General features: G+C 46.9%; 1 protein-coding gene and 1 non-coding gene across 2 annotated transcripts in view; both read left to right on the forward strand.

Annotated features, from left to right (window-relative positions):
• Nucleotides 1-23,478, forward strand: part of CFAP161 (cilia and flagella associated protein 161) — a 32,971-nt gene that overhangs the window by 1,060 nt on the left and 8,433 nt on the right. Inside the window, exons 2-5 of the mRNA XM_029066055.2 lie at nt 8,067-8,156; nt 11,699-11,931; nt 13,618-13,702; nt 16,364-16,522. Coding sequence (XP_028921888.2) covers nt 8,067-8,156; nt 11,699-11,931; nt 13,618-13,702; nt 16,364-16,522 — 567 coding nt within the window. The remainder of the gene's footprint in view (nt 1-8,066; nt 8,157-11,698; nt 11,932-13,617; nt 13,703-16,363; nt 16,523-23,478) is intronic.
• Nucleotides 6,854-6,986, forward strand: LOC114812479. Its single transcript, XR_003760132.1, has one exon. It is a non-coding gene; the product is annotated as a small nucleolar RNA SNORA7 (small nucleolar RNA).

Genomic DNA, 23,478 nt, shown 5'->3' on the forward strand with positions numbered 1-23,478 from the left:
AACTCATGAGCCCTGACTCCAAAGCCCATGCTCTTTCCACTGAGCCATGCTGCTTCTCCAGTGAATGACCCCTCACTGCAGCATATTCAGTAATAATAATAAGAATAATGATAATAATAATTGTGGGATTTGTTAAGCACTTACTATGTGCCAGGCACCGTACTAAGCGCTGGGGTAGATACAAGTAAATCGGGTTGGATCCAGTCCCTGTCCCACGTGGGGGTCCCAGTCCCAGACCCCAGCTCCCTGAAAAACCCTTTCACCACCCTGGATTCCAACACCTCCAACAGCCTGTCATCCTAGATTCCAATAACAATATTGCTAATACTACTACTAATAATGATGGTATTTATTAAGTGCTTACTATGTGCCAAGCACTGTTCTAAGCACTGGGGCCGATACAAGCTGATCAGGTTGTCCCACATGGGGCTCACAGTCTTAATCCCCATTTTATAGATGAAGTAACTGAGACCCAGAGAAGTGAAGTGGCTTGCCCAAGGTCACAGAGCAGACAAGTGGTGGGGCCGGAATTAGAACCCAGGTCCTCTGACTCCCAAGCCCATGCTCTTTCCACTAAGCCACACTGCTTCTCAATAATGATAATACTAATAATCCTAACAATAATGATAATACTAATACTCTTAATAATGATAATAATCAAGAATAATAATAATAATTATAGTAACGGTACTTGTCAAGCGCCACTATGTGCCAAGCATTTTTCTAAGCACTGGGGTAGGTCCAAGTTATTCAGGTTAATGGGGATTCCGACAGCAAGCCCTCGGTGAGGCAGGGACTGTGACTAACCCTTTTATCTTGTATTGGCTCCAGTGCTTAGAGCAGTGCCTGGCACATAGTAAGTACTTAATAAATACCATTAAAAAACAAACAAAAAGGATTTTTTAAAAAGACCCAACAGTTTCTACAACAATTGTGAATGTCCCACTCCTCAGTGGAGGAAACAGTGGGTGAGGGTCAAGCACTCAGTGCCATCCAACCACCATGTCAGCACAGCCCAGTCAAGTGGCCTAGTCCTGCCGGCCCAGCAGCACGGCGAAGTGGTTAGAGCATGGGCCTGGTAGTCAGAAGGTCATGGGTTTACTGCATCTGCCTCCTTTCTGACCTGCCAACCTTCTGCCTCTCCCCTCTTCAGTCCATACTTAACTCCGCTGCCCGGATTATCTTTCTACAGAAACGTTCTGGGCACGTCACCCCCTCCTCAAAAATCTCCAGGGGTTGCCTAACAATCTCCGTATCAAACAAAAGCTCCTCCTGTTGGCTTCAAAGCTCTTCATCTCCTTGCCCCTTCTTACTTCACCTCCCTTCTCTCCTTCTACAGCCTACCCCGCACACTCTGCTTCTCTGGTGCTAATCTTCTCACTGTGCCTCCTTCTCGCCTGTCCCACTGTCGACCCCTGGCCCACATCCTACCTCTGTTATGGAACGCCCTCCCTCCTCAAATCCACCAAACAATCAAAGCCCTTCAAAGCCCTACTGAAGTCTCACCTCCTCCAAGAAGTCTTCTCAGACTAAGCCCCCTTTTTTCTCAGCTCCCCCCATTCCGCATCACCTCTACTCATTCCTTTCGTTCTTTCCCTCCGTCTCCGCCCCACAGCACTTATGATTATATTATATATCTTTAATTCTATTTATTTATATTGGTGCCTGCTTACTTGTTGTGATGTGTATATATCTATAATTCTATTATTTTCTATTGATGCCTGTTTACTTGTTTTGATGCCTGTCTCCCCTTCTAGACTATTAGCCCGGTATGGGCAGGGATTATCTCTATTGCTGAATTGTACTTTCCAAGCACTTTGTACAGTGCTCTGCACACAGTAAGCGCTCAATAAATACCACTGAATGAATAAGTGAATGAATGGGTTCAAATCCTAACTCTGTCCCTTGTCTGCTGTGTGTCCTTGAGCAAATCACTTCACTTCTCTAGGCCTCAATTCCCTCATTTGTAAAATGGGATTGAGACTGTGAGTCTCATGTGGGACAGGGACTGTGTCCAACCTGATTTGCTTGTATCCAACCCAGCACTTAGAACAGTGCCTGACACATAGTAAGTGCTTAACACATACCATTATTATTAGTGTGCTGTTATGAGGCGCAGCATTGGGTAGTGGATAGAGTTCAGACCTGGGAGTCAGAAGGCCATGAGTTCTAATCCCTCCTCCACCTTTTGTCTGCTCTGTGACCTTTGGCAAATCGCTTCACTACTCTGGGCCTCAGTTCCCTCAACTGTAAAATGGGGATTGAGAGTGTGAATGCCACATGGGACAGGGACTGTGTCCAGGGCGATTTGCTTGTATCCATCCCAGTGCTTAGTACAGTGCCTGGCACATAGTAAGCACTTAGCAAATACTAGAATTATTATTATTATCACTGTTCAGTCCAGATGACTGGTTTAAACCAGCCAGTACAGTCAGCCAGCACTGCCCAGTCCAGCCAGCATGGTCTAGTTCAGCCAGTAAAGTCCAGACAGTACAGTCCAGGCATTGCGGGCAGGGAAAGTGTCTGTTTGTTGTTATATTATACTCTCCCAAGCCTTCAGTACATGCTCTGCACACAATAAACACTCAATAAATACGATTGAATTAAGGCCCAGTCCAGCCAGTGCAGCACAGTCCAGTCAGCAGAGGGAAGCAGTATTGCCTAGTGGCTAAAGCAGAGGCCTGGAAGTCAGAAGGACCTGGCTTCTGATCCCAGTTCCACTACCTTTTTTTTTTAAAATGGTATTTATTAAGCACTTACTATGTGTCGATCTTAATCCCCATTTATAGATGAGGTATCCAAGGCCCAGAGAAGTGAAGTGACTTGCCCTGGTCACCCAGCAGACAAGTGGCGGAGCTGGGTTTAGAATCCAGGTCCTTCCGACTCCCAGACCCATGCTCTATCCATTGGGATACACTGCTTCTCTTGTCTCCTGTGTGACCTAGGGCAGGTCACTTCCCTTCTCTGGTCCTCAGTTCCCTCATCTGTAAAATGGGTATGAAGACTGTGAGTTCCCAGTGTGTCCAAATCGATTTGCTTATACTCCCCTCTCCCCCAGAACATAGTACAGTGCCTGTCACATAGTAAGCACTTAGTAAAAGCTATAGAAAAATAATAATAATAATAACTGTGGTATTTCTTAAGCAGTATGTGCCAGGTGCTGTACTAAGCTCTAGGTTGGATACAAGCAAATTGTGTTGGACACATTCACTGTCCCGCATGGGGTTCACAGACTTAAATCCCATTTTACAGATGAGGTCACTGAGGCTCAGAGAAGTAGAGTGTTTTGCCTAAGGTCACAGAGCAGACTGGTGGAGAAACCAGAATTTGAACCCATGGCCTTCTGACTCTCAGGCCCGTGCTCCATCCACTATGCCATGCTGCTTCAGAAATAAGTGCAGTTTAACTAGACCTTACAGCCCAGTTCAGCCAGCATGACCCCCACCCCCCCGCCACCCACCATCCCCCTTTGGTAAATTATATTTATTATTATTGTTGCCAAATTGTACATTCCAAGCACTTAGTACAGTGCTCTGCACATAGTTAGTACTCAATAAATACTATTGAATGAATGAATGAGTATTGCTTCTCCTAGACACATGTTGCGCTGAGGGCGATGACAGAGCAATTGTCTGCGAAGGCGGACACTCCCTGCTTGAAAACTGATCTTGGGCTGAATCAAAATCCCCAGATTCCGTGTACCTAGATGAGCTCCGGGAGTTGGATCTTCATTACACTCTCCCACTTCCCCTAACTGTAATGAATTTTCCTATCTGTCCCCCCACTTCTAGGTCGGAAGCTCCTTGTGGGCCGGGAATTGTATTATATTGTACTCTCCTAGGCATTTAGTACAGTGCTCTGTACACAGTAGAGAAACAGCGTGGTGTAGTGGATAGAGTATTGGGTTTGGGAGTCGGAAGGACCTGAATTCTAAATCCCGTCTCCAACCACTTAATTCATTTGTTCAGTAGTATTTATTGAGCGCTTACTATGTGCAGAGCACTGGTCTAAGCACTTGGAATGTACAATTTGGCAACAATAATAATAAATACAATTTACCAAAGGGGGATGGTGGGTGGCGGGGGGGTGGGGGCCATGCTGGCTGAACTGGGCTGTAAGGTCTAGTTAAACTGCACTTATTTCTGAAGCAGCATGGCATAGTGGATGGAGCACGGGCCTGAGAGTCAGAAGGCCCTGGGTTCAAATTCTGGTTTCTCCACCACTTTGGTAACAGATGGAGACAATCCCTGCCCGATGACGGGCTCACACTAAATGGGGGAGATGGACAGCAAAGCAAAACAGAACAAAACAAAACAAGACACCATCAAAATAAATAGAAACAAGGAGATATACACCTCATTAACAAAATAAATAGGGAAATAATATATCTGCTGGGTGACCTTGGGTAAGTCACTTCACTTCTCTGGGCCTCAGTTCTCTCATCTGTCAAATGGGGATTGAAACTGTGAGCCCCACGTTGGACAGGGAATGTATCCAACCCGATTTGCTTGTATCCACCCCAACACTTAGTATAGTGCCTGGAACACAGTAAGCACTTAATAATTACCACAATTTTTATTATTAATTATTAGCAGAGCACCCAAAAGTTGCCGCCGACCAATCTAAAAGGCTAAATGGTGAGCTTCTGGAAAGCAGTGTGTCCTACTGGATAGGGCATGGACCAGGAAGTCAGAAGGAGCCGTGTTTAATCCCAGCCCTGCCATTTGTCTACTGTGTGACCTTGGACAAGGCCCTTCACTTCTCTGGGCCTCAGTTCCCTCATATGTAAAATGAAGATTAAGGTGTTAGCCCCGTGTGGGAGATGGACCTTGTCCAACCTGATTAGCTTGTATCTACCCCAGCACTTAGTGCAGTTGCCAGCTCATAGTAAGCGCTTGACAAATACCATAAAAATAAAAACATCACAACAGCCCCATAGGAAACGGGGCTGTTATTCCAAATAACGATGTGAATAGCAAATGGACTGCAATCTTGTTGTGGTCAGGGAATGTGTCTGCTATTTTGTTGTGTTGTAATAATAATGATAATCATGATATTTGTTAAGTGTTTACTCTGTACCAGGCACTGTACTAAGCAATGGGGTAGATACAGGCTAATCAGGTTGGACGCAGTCCCTGTCCCCTATGGGGCTCACAATCTTAATCCCCATTTTACAGATGAGGGAACTGAGGCCAAGATATGTTAAGTGTCTTTCCCAAAGTCCCACAGCAGGCAAGGGGCAGAGACAGGATTAGAACCCTGGTCCTCTATCCTGTAGGCCAAGCTCTTAGTCCAGTGCCCTGCACACTGTAAGCACCCAATAAATATATTCGATTGATTGACTGAAATGGATACTTCTCAGAGGTATTATAGCAGGGAGCCTTCAAGACTGTGCATAAGGCACAGAGGCACCACCAAAAGCTGTTTGACCAAAATGACTCAGGGATTTAAAACCTAGCATCAGCAAAACAGGAAATGTGTCAACGACACATTGCAGCTCCTGGAGATCATAGCAAGCAGATGCCTGTGAAGACGCTCAGGCCCAGCTAAGACACACATGTGGGAAGACCAGAGGGATGCTGATGCTGAAGAGATCCGGATATAGGCCAACCGCGGACCAGAATAGACACTTTTAGTCTTCACTAAAATAGTTCTCTGATCTGGGACCCACTCTGTGACATGGCTGGAGAGTCTGGAAGGAGCCACCCTCTTCTCAGGTGAAGAGAGAGTCCTACGCACAGGTGTTTGTTCATTCAGTCGTATTTATTTAGTGCTTACTGTGTGCAGAGCACTGTACTAAGTGATTGGGAGAGGATGACTGCCCACAACGAGCTTACAATCTAGAGAACACAGAATCTTTGCTGTCGGCTGTGCTGTAGAAACCTGCATAAGAGGACATGCAAATGATTACGAATAACTCGACAGATTTAGCCCAGTAAATCTGAAGGAAAACAAAATTATGTACCAGTCTACACTTGGAAAGCCTTACATATGCTCAGAGATTTTCACTGGAAACACAGAGCTTAAGGCAGTCACCGATTCTGCTACCAAGGCAGTGCACTGCCCACAGTTAGGTCAGGAGGTAGAAGACAGAATAATGATGATGATGATGATAATAATAATAATAATAATAATAATGATTGTGGTGTTTGTTAAGTGCTTACTATGTGTCAAACACGGTTCTGGGTGCTGGAATAGGTACATGTTAATTAGGTTGGATACAGTCCCTGTGCCTCATGGTTTTTACAGTCTAAGTAGAAGGAAGAACAGGTATTTAAATCCCCATTTTATAATTGAGGAAGCCGAGACCCAGAGCAGTTATTTGTCCAAGGTTACACAGCAAGCAATTCGTAGAGCTAGGAGTAGAATCCAGATTCTCTGCCTCCCAGGCCTGTGCTCTTTCCACTTGCCCGTGCTGCTTCCCCAGTCAAAGAGGCCAATGTGATTCTCGACAGATAGCAAGACAGCAACCGTGAGAATCAGTGTGGTCTAGTGGATAGAGCATGGGCCTGGAAGCCAGAGGGCCTGGGCTCTAATCGTGACTCCTCCACTTCCCTTCTGGGTTGGCAGCAAGATTTTCTGGACAGTGTCCATCCCAACTGGCCCTTTCTGTCCCTTGGAAGTAGAAATGAACCAGAGAAGCAGCATAGCCTAGTGGATAGAGCCTGGGCCTGGAAACTGGAGCACCTGGGTTCTAATCCTGGCTCTGCCACTTGTCTGCTGTGGGACCTTGAGCGAGTCATTTTGTTTCTCTGTGCCTCAGTTTCCTCATCTGTCAAATGGGAATTAAGACTGGAAGCCCTATGTGGGACAGGGATTGCATCCATCCTGATTAGCTAGTATCTACCCCAGGTCCTTCTCAGAATGGCACCTGGAGAGTTTCCAGTACTCTACCAGTCTTGGCTATGAGAGGGAGAGCCAAGCAGAAGCCATTCCATTCCTAGCTTTGGAAGTGGCTAGAGAGTGGAAGACCATCTGCCACAAGTCAAAACTCCCCTGTGCTTGGCAGCGGCAGCACGAGAGAGACTTGAGGGTGGAGAATCAAGTTCACTGTGTGGAAGAAGGCAATGGTAAACCACTTCTGTATTTTTCCCAAGAAAATTATATGGCTACACTCACTACCAGAATGGTTGCAGATGGAGGTGGGGCATTCTGGAAGATATGTGTCCATGGAGTTGCTATGGGTAAGAGTTGCCTGGACAGCATAAGACAAGACCCCAGTGCTTAGTACAGTGCCTGGCATATAATAAGCACTTAACAAGCACCATAAAAATCGGTTGACTGAGTTGTTGCTTCCATATTCGCAGGGTGCAACAGAACCACAGGAAAGAGAAAAACCTTCCTCTCTTTTCTCACCCCTGGTTCCTGTCTTCCTATTCCCCTCTGTCTCGTCAGCCTTTTCCCCTTCTTCCTTCCCCTTCCACCCTCTCTCTTTTTTTAATGGTATTTGTTAAGGATATTTAATGATACTTAAATGGTATTCTATGTGCCAGGTACTGTACTAAGCACTGGGGTAAAGATAAGCTCATCAGATTGGACACAGTCACTGTCCCATGTGGACCTCATAGTCTTTGTCCCATTTGACAGATTAGGGAAGAACAAGTGCCCAGGGAAGTGAAGTGACTTGCCCAAGGCTATACAGCAGAATAGTGGCAGAGCCAGGATTAGAACCCAGGCCCTTCTGACTCCCAGGCCAGTGCTCAATCCTCTAGGCCGCACTACTTCTCTAGAACAGGTGAAAATGTGATCCTAATAAACAACCTCACTACACCTCCATAACAGTTCAGTAGAAACTGTCAAATTCCTGGATTCAGACCAGACTTTTAAAAAGAGTTACATTTGCCTTCTGTACTCTATAAGTTCCGGAGCATCAGAGAGTAGGGTTATTTGGTCTCAGAGTAACTGCCTGGTAAAGCTTTCAATCAATCAATCAATCAATAGTATTTATTGAGCACTTACGGTATGCAGAGCACTGTACTAAACGCTTGGAGGAATACAATACAAGAAAAGATGACACAAAGAGACCACTGCTTTTCACTTCATTTGGGCTTTTTGCCTCTTCTTAGGAGCTTATGAAAGACTTTTTGGAGAAAAGAGATAAAGGAGAACTCCTCATCCAAAAAAGCAGAAAACTTAAAGAAAATCTTTTGAAAAAGGTAAGTCTCAATTCAAGCAGTTCCATAGAGAAGCAGCATTGCTTAGTGGCTAGAACGGGGGTTAAGTCAAAAGGAGCTGGGTTCTAATTTCATTTTCACTGCTTGTCTGCCATGTGACCTTGAGCAAGTCACTTCACTTCCCTGGGCCTCATCTACATAATGGGGATTAATAATAATTTTGGTATTTGTTTAGCGCTTACTATGTGCCAAGCACTGTTCTAAGCACTGGGTAGATACAAGGTAATTAGTTTGTCCCACGTACGGCTCACAGTCTTTATCCCCATTTTCCAGATGAGGTAACTGGGGCGCAGAGAAGTGAAGTGACTTGCCCAAAATCACACGGCTGATAGGTGGCGGAGCCAGGATTAGAACCCATGACCTCTGACTCCAAAGCATGGCCTCTTTCCACGGAGCCACGATTAAGACTGTGGGACATGGACTGTGTCCAACCTGATTGACTTGTATCTACCTCAGTGCTTAGAACAGTGCTTGGCACATAGTAAGCACTTAACAAGTGCTTACTATCTATCTGCTATCACTCCTTCACTCTGCCAACCTCCTGCTCCACCCCCCCTCGCCCACTCACCAACTTGGTCACACCCTCGAACTCGTCATCTCCTACCACTGCACTATCTCCTCCCTCACCAACTCTGAAATCCCTCTCTCGGACCATAACCTTCTCACCTGCATCCTCTCTCACACTCTCTCCCCCTGAAAATCTGTATTATTCCCCCACAGAGACCTCATCTCTCTTGATCCCATCCGTCTCTCCAAAAGCATCTCTCCCCACCTTGCCTCCCTATCCTCTCTTCCCACTCTCAGTGATCAGGTTACCGCTCTCCACTCCACCCTCTCTACTCATCTCAACTCACTCGCCCCCCTTTCCCTCCGCTGCTTTCGCTCCACTAACCCGCAGCCCTGGACCTCTGCCTCTGTTCGCCTCCTTCGCTCGAGCTGCTGAGCGCTGCTGGCGAAGGTCCAAGCACCAAGCCAATCTTATCCATTTCAACTTTATCTTTTGCTGCCTTAACTTTGCCCTCTCCTCCGCCAGGCAAAACTACTTTTCATCCTTCATTGATGCCCATGCCCGTCACCCCTGCCAATTGTTCCAGACTTTTAATTCTCTCCTCAGGCCCCCTGTTCCTCCCCCTCCCCCATCCCTAACCCCCAAAGATCTGGCCACCTACTTCATCACGAAAATTAACACAGTCAGGTCTGAGCTCCCCAAAGTCACCCCTCCCCTTTCTGCTTCGCCCCATGCCATCAACCCTCTCCCCAACTTTCCCATCCTTCCTTGCAGTATCCTCAGAGGAGATCTCCCTCCTCACAAGTGCCACCCGCTCCACCTGTCCTTCGGACCCCATTCCCGCTTATCTTATAAAAAACATCGCCCGTCCCCTCCTCCCCTCTTTAACTTCTATCTTTAACCACTCACTCTCCAATTGCTTCTTCCCCTCTGCCTTCAAACATGCCCATGTCTCCCCCATCCTAAAAAACCCCTCTCTCAACCCCACTTCCCCTTCCAGTTATCGCCCTATCTCCCTACTACCCTTTCTTTCCAAACTCCTAGAACGAGTTGTCTACAATCGCTGCTTAGAATTCCTTAACTCCCATTCTCTCCTAGACCCCCTCCGATCTGGCTTCCGTCCCCTCCACTCTACTAAGACTGCCCTCTCAAAGGTTACCCATGACCTCCTTCTTGCCAAATCCAGTGGCTCCTAATCCTCCTCGACCTCTCAGCTGCCTTTGACACTGTAGACCATCCCCTCCTCCACACCTTATCTCACCTTGGCTTCACAGACTCTGTCCTCTCCTGGTTCTCCTCATCTCTCTGGCCGTTCATTCTCGGTCCCCTTCGTGTGCTCCTCTTCCTCCTCCCATCTTCTAACTGTAGGGGTTCCTCAAAGGTCAGTTCTTGGCCCTCTTCTGTTCTCCATTTACACTCACTCCCTTGGTCAACTCGTTCGCTCCCATGGCTTCAACTAACATCTCTATGCAGATGGCACCCAAATCTACATCTCCTCACCTGTTCTCTCCCCGTCCCTTCAGGCTCATATCTCCTCCTGCCTCCAGGACGTCTCCACCTGGATGGAGACACCTAAAACTCAACATGTCTAAAACTGAGCTCCTTATCTTCCCTTCCAAACTCTGTCCTCTCCCTGACTTTCCTGTCACTGTGGACGGTACGACCATCCTTCCCGTCTCTCGAGCCCACAACCTTGGTGTCATCCTTGACTCGGCTCTCTCATTCATCCCACACATCCAATCCATCACCATCGCCTGCTGGTCTCATCTTTACAATATCGCCAAGATCCGCCCTTTCCGCTCCATCCAAATGGCTATCGAGCTGGTACAAGCTCTCATAATATCCCGGCTGGATTATTGTGTCAGCCTCCTCTCTGATTTCCCTTCCTCCTGTCTCTCCTCACTCCAGTCTATTCTTCATTCCGCTGCCTGGATCATCTTCCCGCAGAAACGCTCTGGGCATGTCACTCCCCTCTTTAAAAACCTCCAGCGGTTGCCTATCAACTTTCTGCACGAACCAAAAATTCCTCACTCTGGGCTTCAAGGCTCTCCATCACCTTGCCCCCTCCTACCGCACCTCCCTTCTCTCTTTCTACTGCCCATCCCACATGCTCTGCTCCTCTGCCACCCACCTCCTCACTTGTCCCCCTTTCATGCCTATCCCGCCGTCAACCTCTGGCCCACGTCCTACCGCTGTCCTGGAATGCCCTCCCTCCTCACCTCTGCCAAACTAACTCTCTTCCCCTCTTCAAGGCCCTACAGAGAGCTCACCTCCTCCAAGAGGCCTTCCCAGACTGAGCTTCCCCTTTACCCTCTGCTCCCTCTCTGCTCCCCCTCCACCCTCCACTCCCTCCCCCTTCCCCCCTTCACCTCTCCTCAGCTAAGCCCCCTTTCTCTCTGCTCCTCCCCCCCCTTCTCCTCCCCTCAGCACTGTGCTCATTTGTATATATTTTTATTACCCTATTTATTTTGTTAATGCGGTGTACATCCCCTTGATTCTATTTATCGTGAGTATGTTGTCTTGCTTCTGTCCATCTGTTTCCCCCGATTATATTGTAAGCCTGTCACTGGGCAGGGATTGTCTCTACCAAGCACTTAGTACAGTGCTCTGCACATAGTAAGCACTCAATAAATATTAGTGAATGAATGAACAAGTATCATAATAATGATTATTTTTATTATAAAACCCTTCACTTGACTTGAGCTCATTTCTAGACTGTAAGCTCAATGTGGGCAGGGGATGTGTCTGCTTATTGTTGTATTGTACTCTTCCAAGTGCTTTGTACAGTGTTTTTCACAAAGAAGCACTCAATAAATATGATTGAATGAATGTTCTGATCCAGCGACTGGCAGTGGCTTAGCTTAGAAAAACAGAGTGCTTCAGAAATACACCAGATAAGGGGCAAAATAAATTCTTTTTCATACAGATAGAGAACATCCACCTTCAGATAACCCTCAAGAAATGTCTAATAAATGTTTAAGGGAAAAATATCTTACTGGAAAATATGTATTTTCAGGTGGAGCTTTCGGTTTCCAAGGACGGTTGCGTCCACTTTGGAGACACAGTGATGCTGGTGAATATTGAACCTCTGAATCAGGATCCAAACCCTTTTATGCAAGGCCACCTGACCTTGTCTATAAATCCCGATGAATTGAAAGCCTACGTAAGCGACAAGCTGGAAACACCCTGCGGAACGAGTGGGTCAAAAAACATGAGCCCCATTGGAAGGAATACTTTTACCCTTCTAAGGTAGAAATCCTTCCTCTCATTTCTGTCCATCTGTCCATCGGGTTTCTTGAGCGCTAACTGTGTGCCGTCAGTCAATCCTATTTATTGAGCACTGACTGTGTGCAGAGCACTGTACTGAGTGCTTGGGAGAGTACGCTGCAACAATATAATGGACACATTCCCTGTCCACAACAAAGCTTACAGTCTAGAGGACTAAGTGCTTGGGAGAGTACAGTAGAAGCAGCGTGGTATAGTGGATAGAGCACGGGCCTAGGAGTCAGAAGGTCATAGGTTCTAATCCTGCCTCTGCTGCTTGTATGCTGTATAATAATAATAATAAGTGCTTACTATGTGCCAAACACTGTTCTGAGCCCTGGGGGAGATACAACATAATCAGGTTGTCCCACATGGGGCTCACAGTCTTAATCCCCATTTGACAGGTGAGGTAACTGAGGCACAGAGAAGTTAAGTGACTTGCCCAAAGTCACGCAGCTATGTGGTAGAGCCGGAATTAGAACCCACGACCTCTCACTTTGCTTCTCTGTGCCTCGGTTCCCTCATCTGTCAAATGGCGATTGAGACCATGAGCCCCATGTGGGACAGGGACTGTGTCTAACTCGATTTGCTTGCAACAATCCTAGTGCTTAGTACGGTGCCTGACGCATAGTATGAGCTTAACAAATATCACAGGTATTATAATGGAACAATTGGTAGACATGTTTCCTGCCCACAAAGAATGTATTATCTAGAGAGGAGACAGACATTAAAATAAATTATAGATAATTAAATATTATCTAATATCTAATATAAATATATTATAAATTATAGATAAGTAAAATCAATTATAGATAATGACTGTGGAGCTGAAGGTGGTACACAAATCCTCTTGCAAGGGAGGTAGAGTAGAGGAAATGAGGGCTTACTCAGGGAAGGATTCTTGGAGGAGGTTTGATTTTAATAAGGGTTTAAAGGTGGGGAAAGTGATGGTTTGTCAGATATGATGGGGAAATCAGATATGAGGGGGGAAGAAGTTCTAGGACAGAAGAAGGACGTGGGCGAGAGGTCGGCAGCGAGTTAGACGAGATGGAGCTACACTTAGTAGTTTGTTGTTAAATTAGCGGAGTATTTTGGCTAGGGGATCAGCTAGGTGAGGTAGGAGGGGGCAAAGTAATTAAGCGCTTTAGAGCCAATGGTGAGGAGTTTCTGTTTGATGCGGGGGTTTGATGCGACCAATGGAGGTTCTTGAGGAGTGGGGAAATATGGAATGAACGGTTTTGTAGAAAAATGATCTGGGCAGCCAAGTGAAGTTTGGACAACATGGGGACAAGTCAGGAGTAAAGAGGGAGACTTTTAATCTGCAGATCTCTTCCAGCAACCTGGTTCTGACTTGACTAGTGGGGGCCCCATCTTCCTTCTCACCTTCTCCACTGCCACACCCCTCCAGTGGCGGCCCTCTCCCAGTTCCACTGAGGCAGGCCCTCTTCCCTCTCGTAGCTCCGCTGGGGCCCGATCCCTTTGACCTGGGATATTTGAACCACTTCTCTCCATTGTTATTGTTTGAACATTTACTGTGCAGGGCATGGTACTCAGAGCCTGGGTGAGTACAGTGTAGCAATAGAACTGACACATTCCCTACTCAGAGCAAGCTTCCGGTCTAGAGGAAGCCTGGAAACAGTGTACACCCTGGATTTTTTTTCCTGTTTGCAGTCCAGACGGAGGTGCCTTGGGTGAGCCTATCAGGTACGGACAGAATTTCTGCCTTGGGACCAAAGGAGGCTTTCCAGACCCAGTGGTAGGTAACCATTGAGCATGCTCCCTTCCTGCCCTAATATCAGAGAAGCAGCATGGCTTAGTGGAAAGAGCCCAGACTTGGGAGTCAGAGGATCATGGATTCTAATCCCGGCTTTACCACTTGTCAGCTGTGTAACACGACTTCTCTGTGCCTCAGTTACCTCATCTATAAAATGGGGATTAAGACCGTGAGCCCTACATGGAACAACCTGATTACCTTGTATCTACCCCAGCGCTTAGAAGGTGCTTGGCACATAGTAAGCGCTTAACAAATGCCATAATTATTATTGTTATTATTATTCTCTGGGTTTCAGTTACTTCATCTGTAAAATGGGGATTGTAGCTATGAGCCCCTCAGGGATGGGAACCGTGTCCAATCCGACTTGCTTGTATCTATCCTAGCACTTAGTACAATGCCTAGCATGTAGTAAGCTATTAGCAAAGACCAAACTCATCTTCATCATCATACCTATCATTCCCCGGTGGTTGAAGAAGGCGGGGCATTTGGGTTCGGTATGTCCCGGTGGAAAGACCACCGGCCTGGGTGTCGGGGGACCTGGGTTTGAATTCTGGCTCTGCCATTGGCTTGTCACGTGACCTTGGGTAAGTCACTTTGCTTCTCTCATCCTCAGTTATCTCATATCTAGAAAATGCAGATATAAGCGTTGCTCTCTATCCTACTGAGGATACTGAGACATTGAGCCCTGTACTAAGCCACACTGTTTCTCCATTCATGTCTCTCCCCAGACTTTTTGTACTTTTCCCTTGTCTCCTTTCTTGGTAAATTACTCTCAGTGTCCCTTAACAACTCCATTTTTTCCTCTGACATCTCGATCCTTCCTACTTTTTTTTTTAAAAAAAACCAAACTCATTTACAGCAGTCATGGTGGGAAGACAGCTGGAGGTCCAGTTTACACTGTTGTTCTGTACCCTCCCAAGGGCTTAGTACAGTGCTCTGCACATAGTAAGCTCTCAATAAATGCCACTGATTGATTGATATGAGGAAGTATCAGGAGGTGTGATAGACACCCTAGAGAGAGGGAGAAAGAGAGAGAGCAGAGGGAGACATGAGAAGAGTAGACTAGAAGTTCATCGTGGTTAGGGAATGTGTCTAGTTATTGCTATATTAGTAATTATGGTAGTTGTTGAGTGCTTATTATATGCAAAACACTGTTTTAAGCACTGGATTGTACTCTCCCAAATGCTTAGTACAGTCTTCTGCACACGATAAGCCCTCAATAAATATGGCTGAATAAATGAATGAGAGGGAGACAGACAGAGAGCAGAAGAGGAAAGAGAGAGACACAGCAGAGGGAGACATAGGGAAAGGGAGAGAGAAGAGACAGCAGAGGGGGACACTGGGAGAGGGAGAGAAACAGAGTGGAGGGACACATGAGGGGGCCAAAGAGAGAAGAAAGAATGAAGGGAGACATGAGGCGGAGAGGGAGAGAGACAGAAAGCAGAGGGAGATATGAGGGTGAAGGAGAGAAACAGAGAGTAGAGGGAGACATAGGAAAGGGAGAGAGACATGAGGGGGATGAAGAGCGAACAAAGGGAGTCATGGGGAGGCTCATAGCAGAGGGAGATATGAGGGGAAGGAGAGAAACAGAGAATAGAGAGATATGAGGAGGAGAAAGAGAGAGACAAAGAGTAGAGGGAGACATGAGGGGGAGAGAAAGAGGAAGAGAGAGCAGAGGAAGACATGATGGAAAGAGAGAGGTAGAAAACAAAGGGAGACATGAAGGGGAGGGATTGAAACAGAGCAGAGAGAGATCTGAGGGGAGCGGGAGAGAGACAAAGAGAAGAGGGAGACATGAGGGAGAGAGACAGTAGAGAGAGACATGGGGGAAGAGAGAGCAGAATGTCGGGGGAGAGCAAGGGGAGACATGAAAGGAAGAGGGAGATAGAGCAAAGAGCAGAGGGAGTCATGAAGGGAGATGGAGAGAGACAGAGTAGAGGGAGAAATGAGGGGGAGAGAAGACTTGAAGATTTGAGCACTGAGTAAATACCATTGAATGACACTGTGGAAAATCCAGGCCCATTCAACAGAGCTGAAGGAGGAGCCCGTCTGAGGGAATGAAGCGGAAGAGCTGTGGTTAGCTTGTTTCCGTTTTCAGTCCACACGTGTGCAGTGCTTGGCACATAGTAAGTGCTAAATAAATGCTACTGTTGCTAGAACACGGACCTTTATCTCTTCCTCATGCAATGCGCCTTAATCTTTCTGGGTCAGTCAGGATACCTCCAGAGATTTGGATTCTAGGCCTCAGGGAGCACTTTCCACAGAGCACATTTTTTTTTTTTTAGTAATATTTGTTACGTGTTTACTATGTGCCAAACACTGTATTAAGTGCTGGGGTACACACAAGCTAATCAGGTTGGACAAAGTCCCCACCACACATGGGGCTCCCAGTCTTAATCCCCATTTTCCACGAGGTAACTGAGACACAGAGAAGTGAAGCGACTCACCCAAGATCACCCAGCAGACAAGTGGTGGAGCCGGGATTAGAACCCAGGTCTGAGCACTTCCCAGAGAGCTCAGTGAGTAGAGCAGAAATCCTCTCTCAAGAGCCTCAACAAAGCCGGTGGTGTCTTTCTGATTTCCCAAGTTTTCCTTTTCTGGCGACTCTAGTCTGATGACTCACTCTCTCGCTGTCCCATTCAGTTGTATCTAGCAAGTGACCACAAAACATTCCTGAGAGCGACAAAGCTGTCCCGGCTCCAGGAGGTCTTCCTGACAGACAAAATGTCTTACTTGGCATACTGGCAAGCTGCTTTTTTGGATCCCCAGTTGCGTCTGGAATACGAAGGTTTTCCGATCCAGGTAAGCAGAATCTCCTGGAATTCTGGGCTTCCTCTGGGGACTGGTGGCAGTGGAGGGTGTGAGGTTGGGCGTCACAGGGGTCATGGTTAGATTGTTTTCTCCCTGCATGCACTGTCTTTCGGATGATGGTGTTTTTTAGGTTTGTTTTTTTCCTAATGGTATTTGTTAAGCGTTTACTTTGTGCCAGGCACTGTACTAAGCGCTGAGATAGCTCATCAGGTCAGACTCAGACCCCTGTGGGGCTCAGAGTATTAATCTCCATTTTACATATGAAGGAACTGAGGTCCAGAGAAGTGAAGCGACTTGCCCAAGGTCACACAGCAGACCTGTAGTAGAGCTGGGATTAGAACCCAGGCTCTTCTGACTCCCAGGCCTGGGCTCCAACCACTAAGCCATGCTGTTTCTCGGTTGGTGTTGGGGCTGAACTATGTAAGAGTAAGATATAGCAGAGTTGGTAGACACTTCGCCTGCCTAAAGTGATCTTACAATCTAGAGGGGAAAAGATCAGTCAATAAATGGTATTCATTGAGCAATTCCTGTGTGCAGAGCACTCTACTAAGCACTGGGGAGAGTACAATATAACAGAGTTGGCAAACATGCTCACTGCCCAAGAAGAGTTTACAGTCTAGAGGTGGAGAGATCCATCAATTAATAATCAATTAATGGCATTCATTGAACACTTACTGTATGCAGAGCACTGTATTAAGAGTTTGGGAGAGTACAATAGAACAGTCATTAATCATAAGAATAATAATAACTGCAGTGTTTCTAAAGTGCTTACTGTGTGCCAGGCACTGTACTAAGCACTGGGTAGATACCATCAAATCAGGTTGGACCCAATCCCTGTCCCATGTGGGGCTCACAGTCTCAATCCCCATTTTACAGGTGAGGTAACTGAGGCACAGAGAAGTGAAGTGACTTGCTCACGGTCACATAGCAGACAAATGGCAGAGTCAAGATTAGAATCCACTACCTTCTGACTCCCAGGCCCATGCTTTATCCACTACACTATGCTGTATTTATTGAGTGCTTACTGTGGGCAGAGCACTGTACTGAGCTCTAGGGAAAGTACACTAACAGAATATACACTATAACAGGTGCAACCCCTGCCCACAAGGAGCTTCCTGTCTAGAGGGGGAAAACAGGCAGAGTGTTGGTGACCCATCTTCAACCTGAAGAGACAGTGGAGTGTTGTCATCACCTCCTGTCTCTGAGAAGCCCCCAAATTCATTCTCAATGACCTAAGCCCTGCGATAGGTACAAAATTATGAGATGGGACACGGTCTCGACCCCACATGGAAGGAGCATAATGTAATGGATAGAGCATGGACCTGGAAGTCAGAAGGTCATGGGTTCTAATCCCAGATCCTCCACTTGTCTGTTGTGTTACCTTGGGCTAGTCGCTTCACTTCTCTGGGCCTTAGTTACCGCATCTGTAAAATGGGGATGAAGACTGGGAGCTGGGGATGTGGGACAGGGACTGAGTCCACCTGATGAGCTTGTATCCACCCCAGCCCTAGAGTGAGCACTTGGCAAATGCCACAGTAATTAAGAGAAGCAGCGTGGCTTAGTGGAAAGAGCACAAAGAGCACAGGCTTGGGAGTCAGAGGTCGTGGGTTCCAATCCCGGCTCCGCCACTTGTCAGCTGTGTGACTTTGGGCAAGTCATTTAACTTCTCTGGACCTCAGTTACCACATCTGTAAAATGATTAAGACTGAGCCCCCCATGGGACAAGGGCTGTATCCAACCCGATTTGCTTGTATCTGCCCCAGCACTTAATACAGTGCCTGGCACATAATAAGCACTTAACAAATACCACAGTTATTTTTCCCCCCACAGCACTTACATACATATCTTTAAATTCTATATTATAAATTATTAATTCCTACTAATGTCTACCTCCCCCGCTAGACTGTAAGCTCATAACAGGCAGGGAACGCGTCTACTAATTCTGCTGTATCGTACTCCCCCTAGCGCTAAATACGGTGCTCAGTATGTAGTGAGTGCTCAATAAATACCGTTGATGGATTGATTGCTTGATTAAGAAATCCTTGACGCTTACTCCTGAGGATGCATTTTCCCTGTCAGGCGATGACAGCTGTCTCGAGCAGAGCTCATCTCCTGAGAACAGGCCAACCACAGCAGCACGTGACCCAGCCGCTCAGCACATTGAGCTCAAAGGAAGTCGATCCTGGATGCATTTTCCATTGGATCTACAAACCACTTCAAGAATGGCAGCCGGCTGGTTGTGGCTTGGCGATCGAGCCGTCTCCAGTTGAAACATTCCATCTAATCCCAATAGGAATGAACCACCCCATCCCATGACGAATCAGGGCTCGTTCTGTGACCCAACCACGATGTTCTCTAGGGAAGACCAAGAGTGATCTTAAGTAACGCCTTTGAGGCAGTGTGGACGAAGGACAATTTCCTCATTCTGGTAGACTGTAAGGCCAGAGTTGGTTGCGATTTGGGGGTAACAGTAACTGTGGTATTTGTTAAGCACTTTCTATGTGCCAGGCACTTTACTAGGTGCCAGGGTGGATCCAAACAAATGGGTTGGACACAGTCCCTGTCTCATATGGGGCTCACAATCTCAATCCCCATTTTACAGATGAAGAAGCTGAGGACCAGAGAAATAAAATGACATGCCCAAGGTCACAGAGCAAACAAGTGGCAGAGTCGGGATTAGAACCCATGACCTTCTGACTCCCAGGTCCATGCTCTATCCACTACGCCATGCTGCTGGCCTAATGTCAATCAATCAATGGTACTTATTGAGCATTTCTGTGGCTGAGCGCTCTGCTAGACTCTTGGGAGAGGACAACAGAGTAGAGTTGAGAAAATATGATCCCTGCCCTAAAGGAGCTTACTATCTAATAGGGGAGGCAGATGTGAAAATAAATTACAAGGGAAAGGACAGAGTATAAGGACATGGATGTAACTGCTGTGAGGCTGGGATTCGGGGTTTTTTTAAATGATATTTGTTAAGCATTTACTATGTGACAGGCACTGTCCTAAGTGCTGGGGTCTTGTCTTAAGCCATGGAGTCGTCTCCGACCCATAGCGACACCATGGATACGTCTCTCGCCAAACACCCCACCACCATCTGCCATCATTCTAGAAGTGAATCCATAGAGTTTTCTTGGTAAAAACCAGGAAATGGTTTACCTAAATCTGTGCAGTAAATTTGAGTCTCAGCCCTCGCCTCTCTCCTGTGCCTTGCTGCCCAGCACAGGCGAGTTTTGACTTGTAGCAGATCGCTTTCCACTCGCTAGCACTGCCCAAGCTAGGAATGAGTAGGCCTCTGCTTGACTCTCCCTCCCATTGTCAAGACTGGTAGAGTACTCACTGGAAACTCTCCAAGTGCAAACCTGAGATGGAAAGCGCTTGGGTAGATATGAGATAATCGAGTTGGACACAGTGCACATCCCACACATGGGGCTCATGGTCTTAATCCCCATTTCACAGTTGAGGTTCAGATAAGGCACAGAAAAGTGAAGTGAGTTGCCCAAGGACATGCAGCAGACAAGTGAAAAGCAGCGTGGCTCAGTGGAAAGAGCACGGACTTGGGAGTCAGAGGTCATGGCTTCTAATCCTGGCTCTGCCACTTGTCAGCAGTGAGGCTTTGGGCAAGTCACTTAACTTCTCTGTGCCTCAGTTACCTCATCTTTAAATGGGGATTAAGACTGTGAGCCCCATCTGGGACAACCTGATCACCTTGTATCCCTCCCAGTGCTTAGAACAGTGCTTGGCACATAGTAAGCACTTAACAAAGGACATTATTATTATTATTAGAAGTGGCAGAGCTGCGATTAAAACCCAGGTCCTTCTGACTCCCAGGCCTGTGCTCTAGCCACTAGGCCATGTGGCTTCCTGTGCTCTTCAGGGATGATGGGGAACAGATCCAAATGCACAGCTGATGCAGAAAGGAGGGCAAAAAGGATAAGGGTAATAAGAGGTTAGTCAGGGAAGGCTTCTTGGAGGCGATGTGATTTTAGGAGGGCTTTGACATGCCCAAGAATTGGCCGAGAATCACTAGGCCAGAGAAGCAGCATGACCACGTGGCAAGAGCATGGACTTGGGAGTCAGAGGTCATGGTTCTAATCCCAGCTCGGCCACTCTTCTGCTGTGTGATCCTGGGCAAGTCACTTAACTTCTTGTGCCTCAGTTACCTCATCTGTAAAATGGGGATGAAGACTGTGAGTCCTACGTGGGACAACCTGATTACCCTGTATCTACCCCAGTGCTTAGAACAGTGCTTGGCACATAGTAAGCACTTAACAAATGCCATAATTATTTTTGAAAATGGGGAGAACAGTGGTCTGTAAGCTGTGACGGGGGAGGGAGCTCCAGGCAGGAGGGAGGCTAATAACAATAATAATGATGATGCTAATGATGGTATTTGTTAAGTACTTACAGTATCAAGGACTCTTCTAAGTGCTGGGGTAGATATAACCTAATCAGGTTGAGCAAGGGGTCAGTGGTGAGAGACGTGAGATTGCCGTGAGAAGCAGCATGGTCCAGTGGATAGAGCACGGATATGGGAGTGAGAGGACTCGAGTACTAATCTGAGCTCCACCACACCTCTGCTGTGCGAACTTGGGCAAGTCACTTCTCTGTGCCTCAGTTACCTCCTCTATAAAAATGGAGGGCAAGACAGTGAGCCCCAGGCGGGACATGGACTGTGTCCAACCTGATTAACGAGTTTCTGCCCCAGTGCTTAGTACATTGGCTGGCTCATAGTAAGTGCTTAACAAATACTATGAAGAAAAAAATCAACAGAAAGTGAACAGGTTGGCGTTAGAAGAGCAAAGTGTGCAAAGTGAGTTGTAGTGGGAGACAAGTGAGATAAGGTTGGGGGGACGACTGAGTGAAACCATATGGAGTTCCTCTTCTCGATACTTGTGCGAATCACCAGCTGCTTCTCTCCAAAGGACCTGGGTTCTAATCCCAGCTCTCCCACTTCTCTGCTGTGCAATCTTGGGCAAGTCATTTTGATTCTCTGTACCACAGTTACCTCCTCTGGAAAAATGGGAATTAAGGCTGTGAGCCCCATGGAGGACATGGACTGTGTCCAAACTGAGTAGCTTGGATCTGCCCCGGTGCTTAGAACAGAGCTTGGCATATAGTAAGCACTTAACAAATACCATCAAAATAAAATAAAGAAAGAAAATGTTGGGTCCCAGCTGGCAGCCAGACACACAACCCTCTAGCTGCACTCTCTCTCCTGCTTCTGGCATCTACTAGATTGCATCATAGATTGGCAGGGAGATAAACAGGATGCCAAACAGCCACATAATGATAATAATAATGGTATTTGTTAAGCGCTTCGTATGTGCCAAGCACCGTTCTAAGTGTTAGGAAGATACAAAAGAATCAGGTTGTCCCACATGGGGCTCAGAGTCTTAATCCCCATTTTACAGAAAAGGTAACTGAGGCCCAGAGTAGTTAAGTGGTTTGTCCAAGGTCACATAAGAGTCAAGTGGCAGAGCTGGGATTAGAACCCCACGTCCTCTGACTCCCAAGCCCGTGCTTTTTCCACTAAGCCACTCTGCTTCTCTGTGTGCCTTGGGAGAAAAGCTTCCTGAGTATCTAACCATCATCTCGTGGCCAGCAGGCCAAGAACTGAGTCCCCAAGATCTCCAGCCACCTCTGAAGAAGCTCGGTGTTGAGGCTTTGCTTCTGGCTTCCCTGCCTCTCCAAGATGTATTTCTCTTTTGAACCATTCTCATATTCCAGTAGCCCACACCTGGGAACAATGCAGTTAGGATTCAAGGAAGGTGTACACTACATCTCTGCAGACATTTTTTCTTGACGGTACTCGTTAAGTGCTTACCATGCATCAGACACCATACTAAGATACAAGCTAAACGGGTTGGAAAAGGTCCCGGTCCCTGTCTTGGGAGAGCATAATCTAATAGAATCGGTGGACATGTTTCCTGCCCAAAATGAGCTGACAGTTTAGAGTAAGAAATCAATGGTATTTATTGAACGCTCATTATGTATAGAGCACTCTATGAAGTGCTGTGGGAGGACAGGCCAGTGGAATTAGCAGACATGTTCCCTGCCCATAATGAGCTGACAGATTAGAGAAGCAGCGTGGCTCAGTGGAAAGAGCATGGGCTTTGGAGTCAGAGATCATGAGTTCAAATCCTGGCTTGGCCATTTGTCAGCTGTGTGACTTTGGGCAAGTCACTTAACTTCTCGGTGCCTCAGTTACCTCACCTGTAAAATGGGGATTAAGACTGTGAGCCCCACGTGGGACAACCTGATTCCCCTGTGTCTACCCCAGCGCTTAGAACAGTGCTCGGCACATAGTAAGCGCTTAACAAATACCAACATTATTATTATTATTAGAGGCAAGGAGGCATAGAGAAGAAAAGTGATTTGCCCAAGGTAACACAGGAGACGGGGAAGTGGTGTGGCTTAGTGGATAGAGCATGGGCCTGGGAGTCAGAAGGACCTAGGTTCAAATCCCAGCTCTATCACTTGTCCGCTGTATGACCTTGGGCAAGTCATTTAACTTTATTGTGCCTCAGTTCCCTCATCTGTAAAATGGGGATTAAGACTGTGAGACAAGGACTATGTCCAATCTAATTCACTTGTATCTTCCCCAGAGCTTAGAACACTGCTTGGCACATAGCCAGCACTTAACAAGTACCACACACACACACATATAAAAAGTGGTGGAGCAGGATTAGAACCCAGGTCCTTTGACTCCCAGGTCCATGCTCTTCCCACTGTTTCCCAGAAGCAGGGTAGTCTAGGGGATAGAACATGCGCTTGGGAGTCAGAAGGACCTGGGTTCTCATCCTGGCTCCGGCACTTGTCTGCTGTGTGACCTAGGGTGAGTCACTTCATTTCTCTATGCCTCAGTTACGACACCTGTAAAATGGAGATGAAGACTGTGATCCCCATGTGGGACAACCTGATTGGTTTTATCTACCCCAGCCCTC

The sequence above is a fragment of the Ornithorhynchus anatinus genome, chromosome 5, assembly GCF_004115215.2.
Source record: "Ornithorhynchus anatinus isolate Pmale09 chromosome 5, mOrnAna1.pri.v4, whole genome shotgun sequence".
Taxonomy (NCBI): domain Eukaryota; kingdom Metazoa; phylum Chordata; class Mammalia; order Monotremata; family Ornithorhynchidae; genus Ornithorhynchus; species Ornithorhynchus anatinus.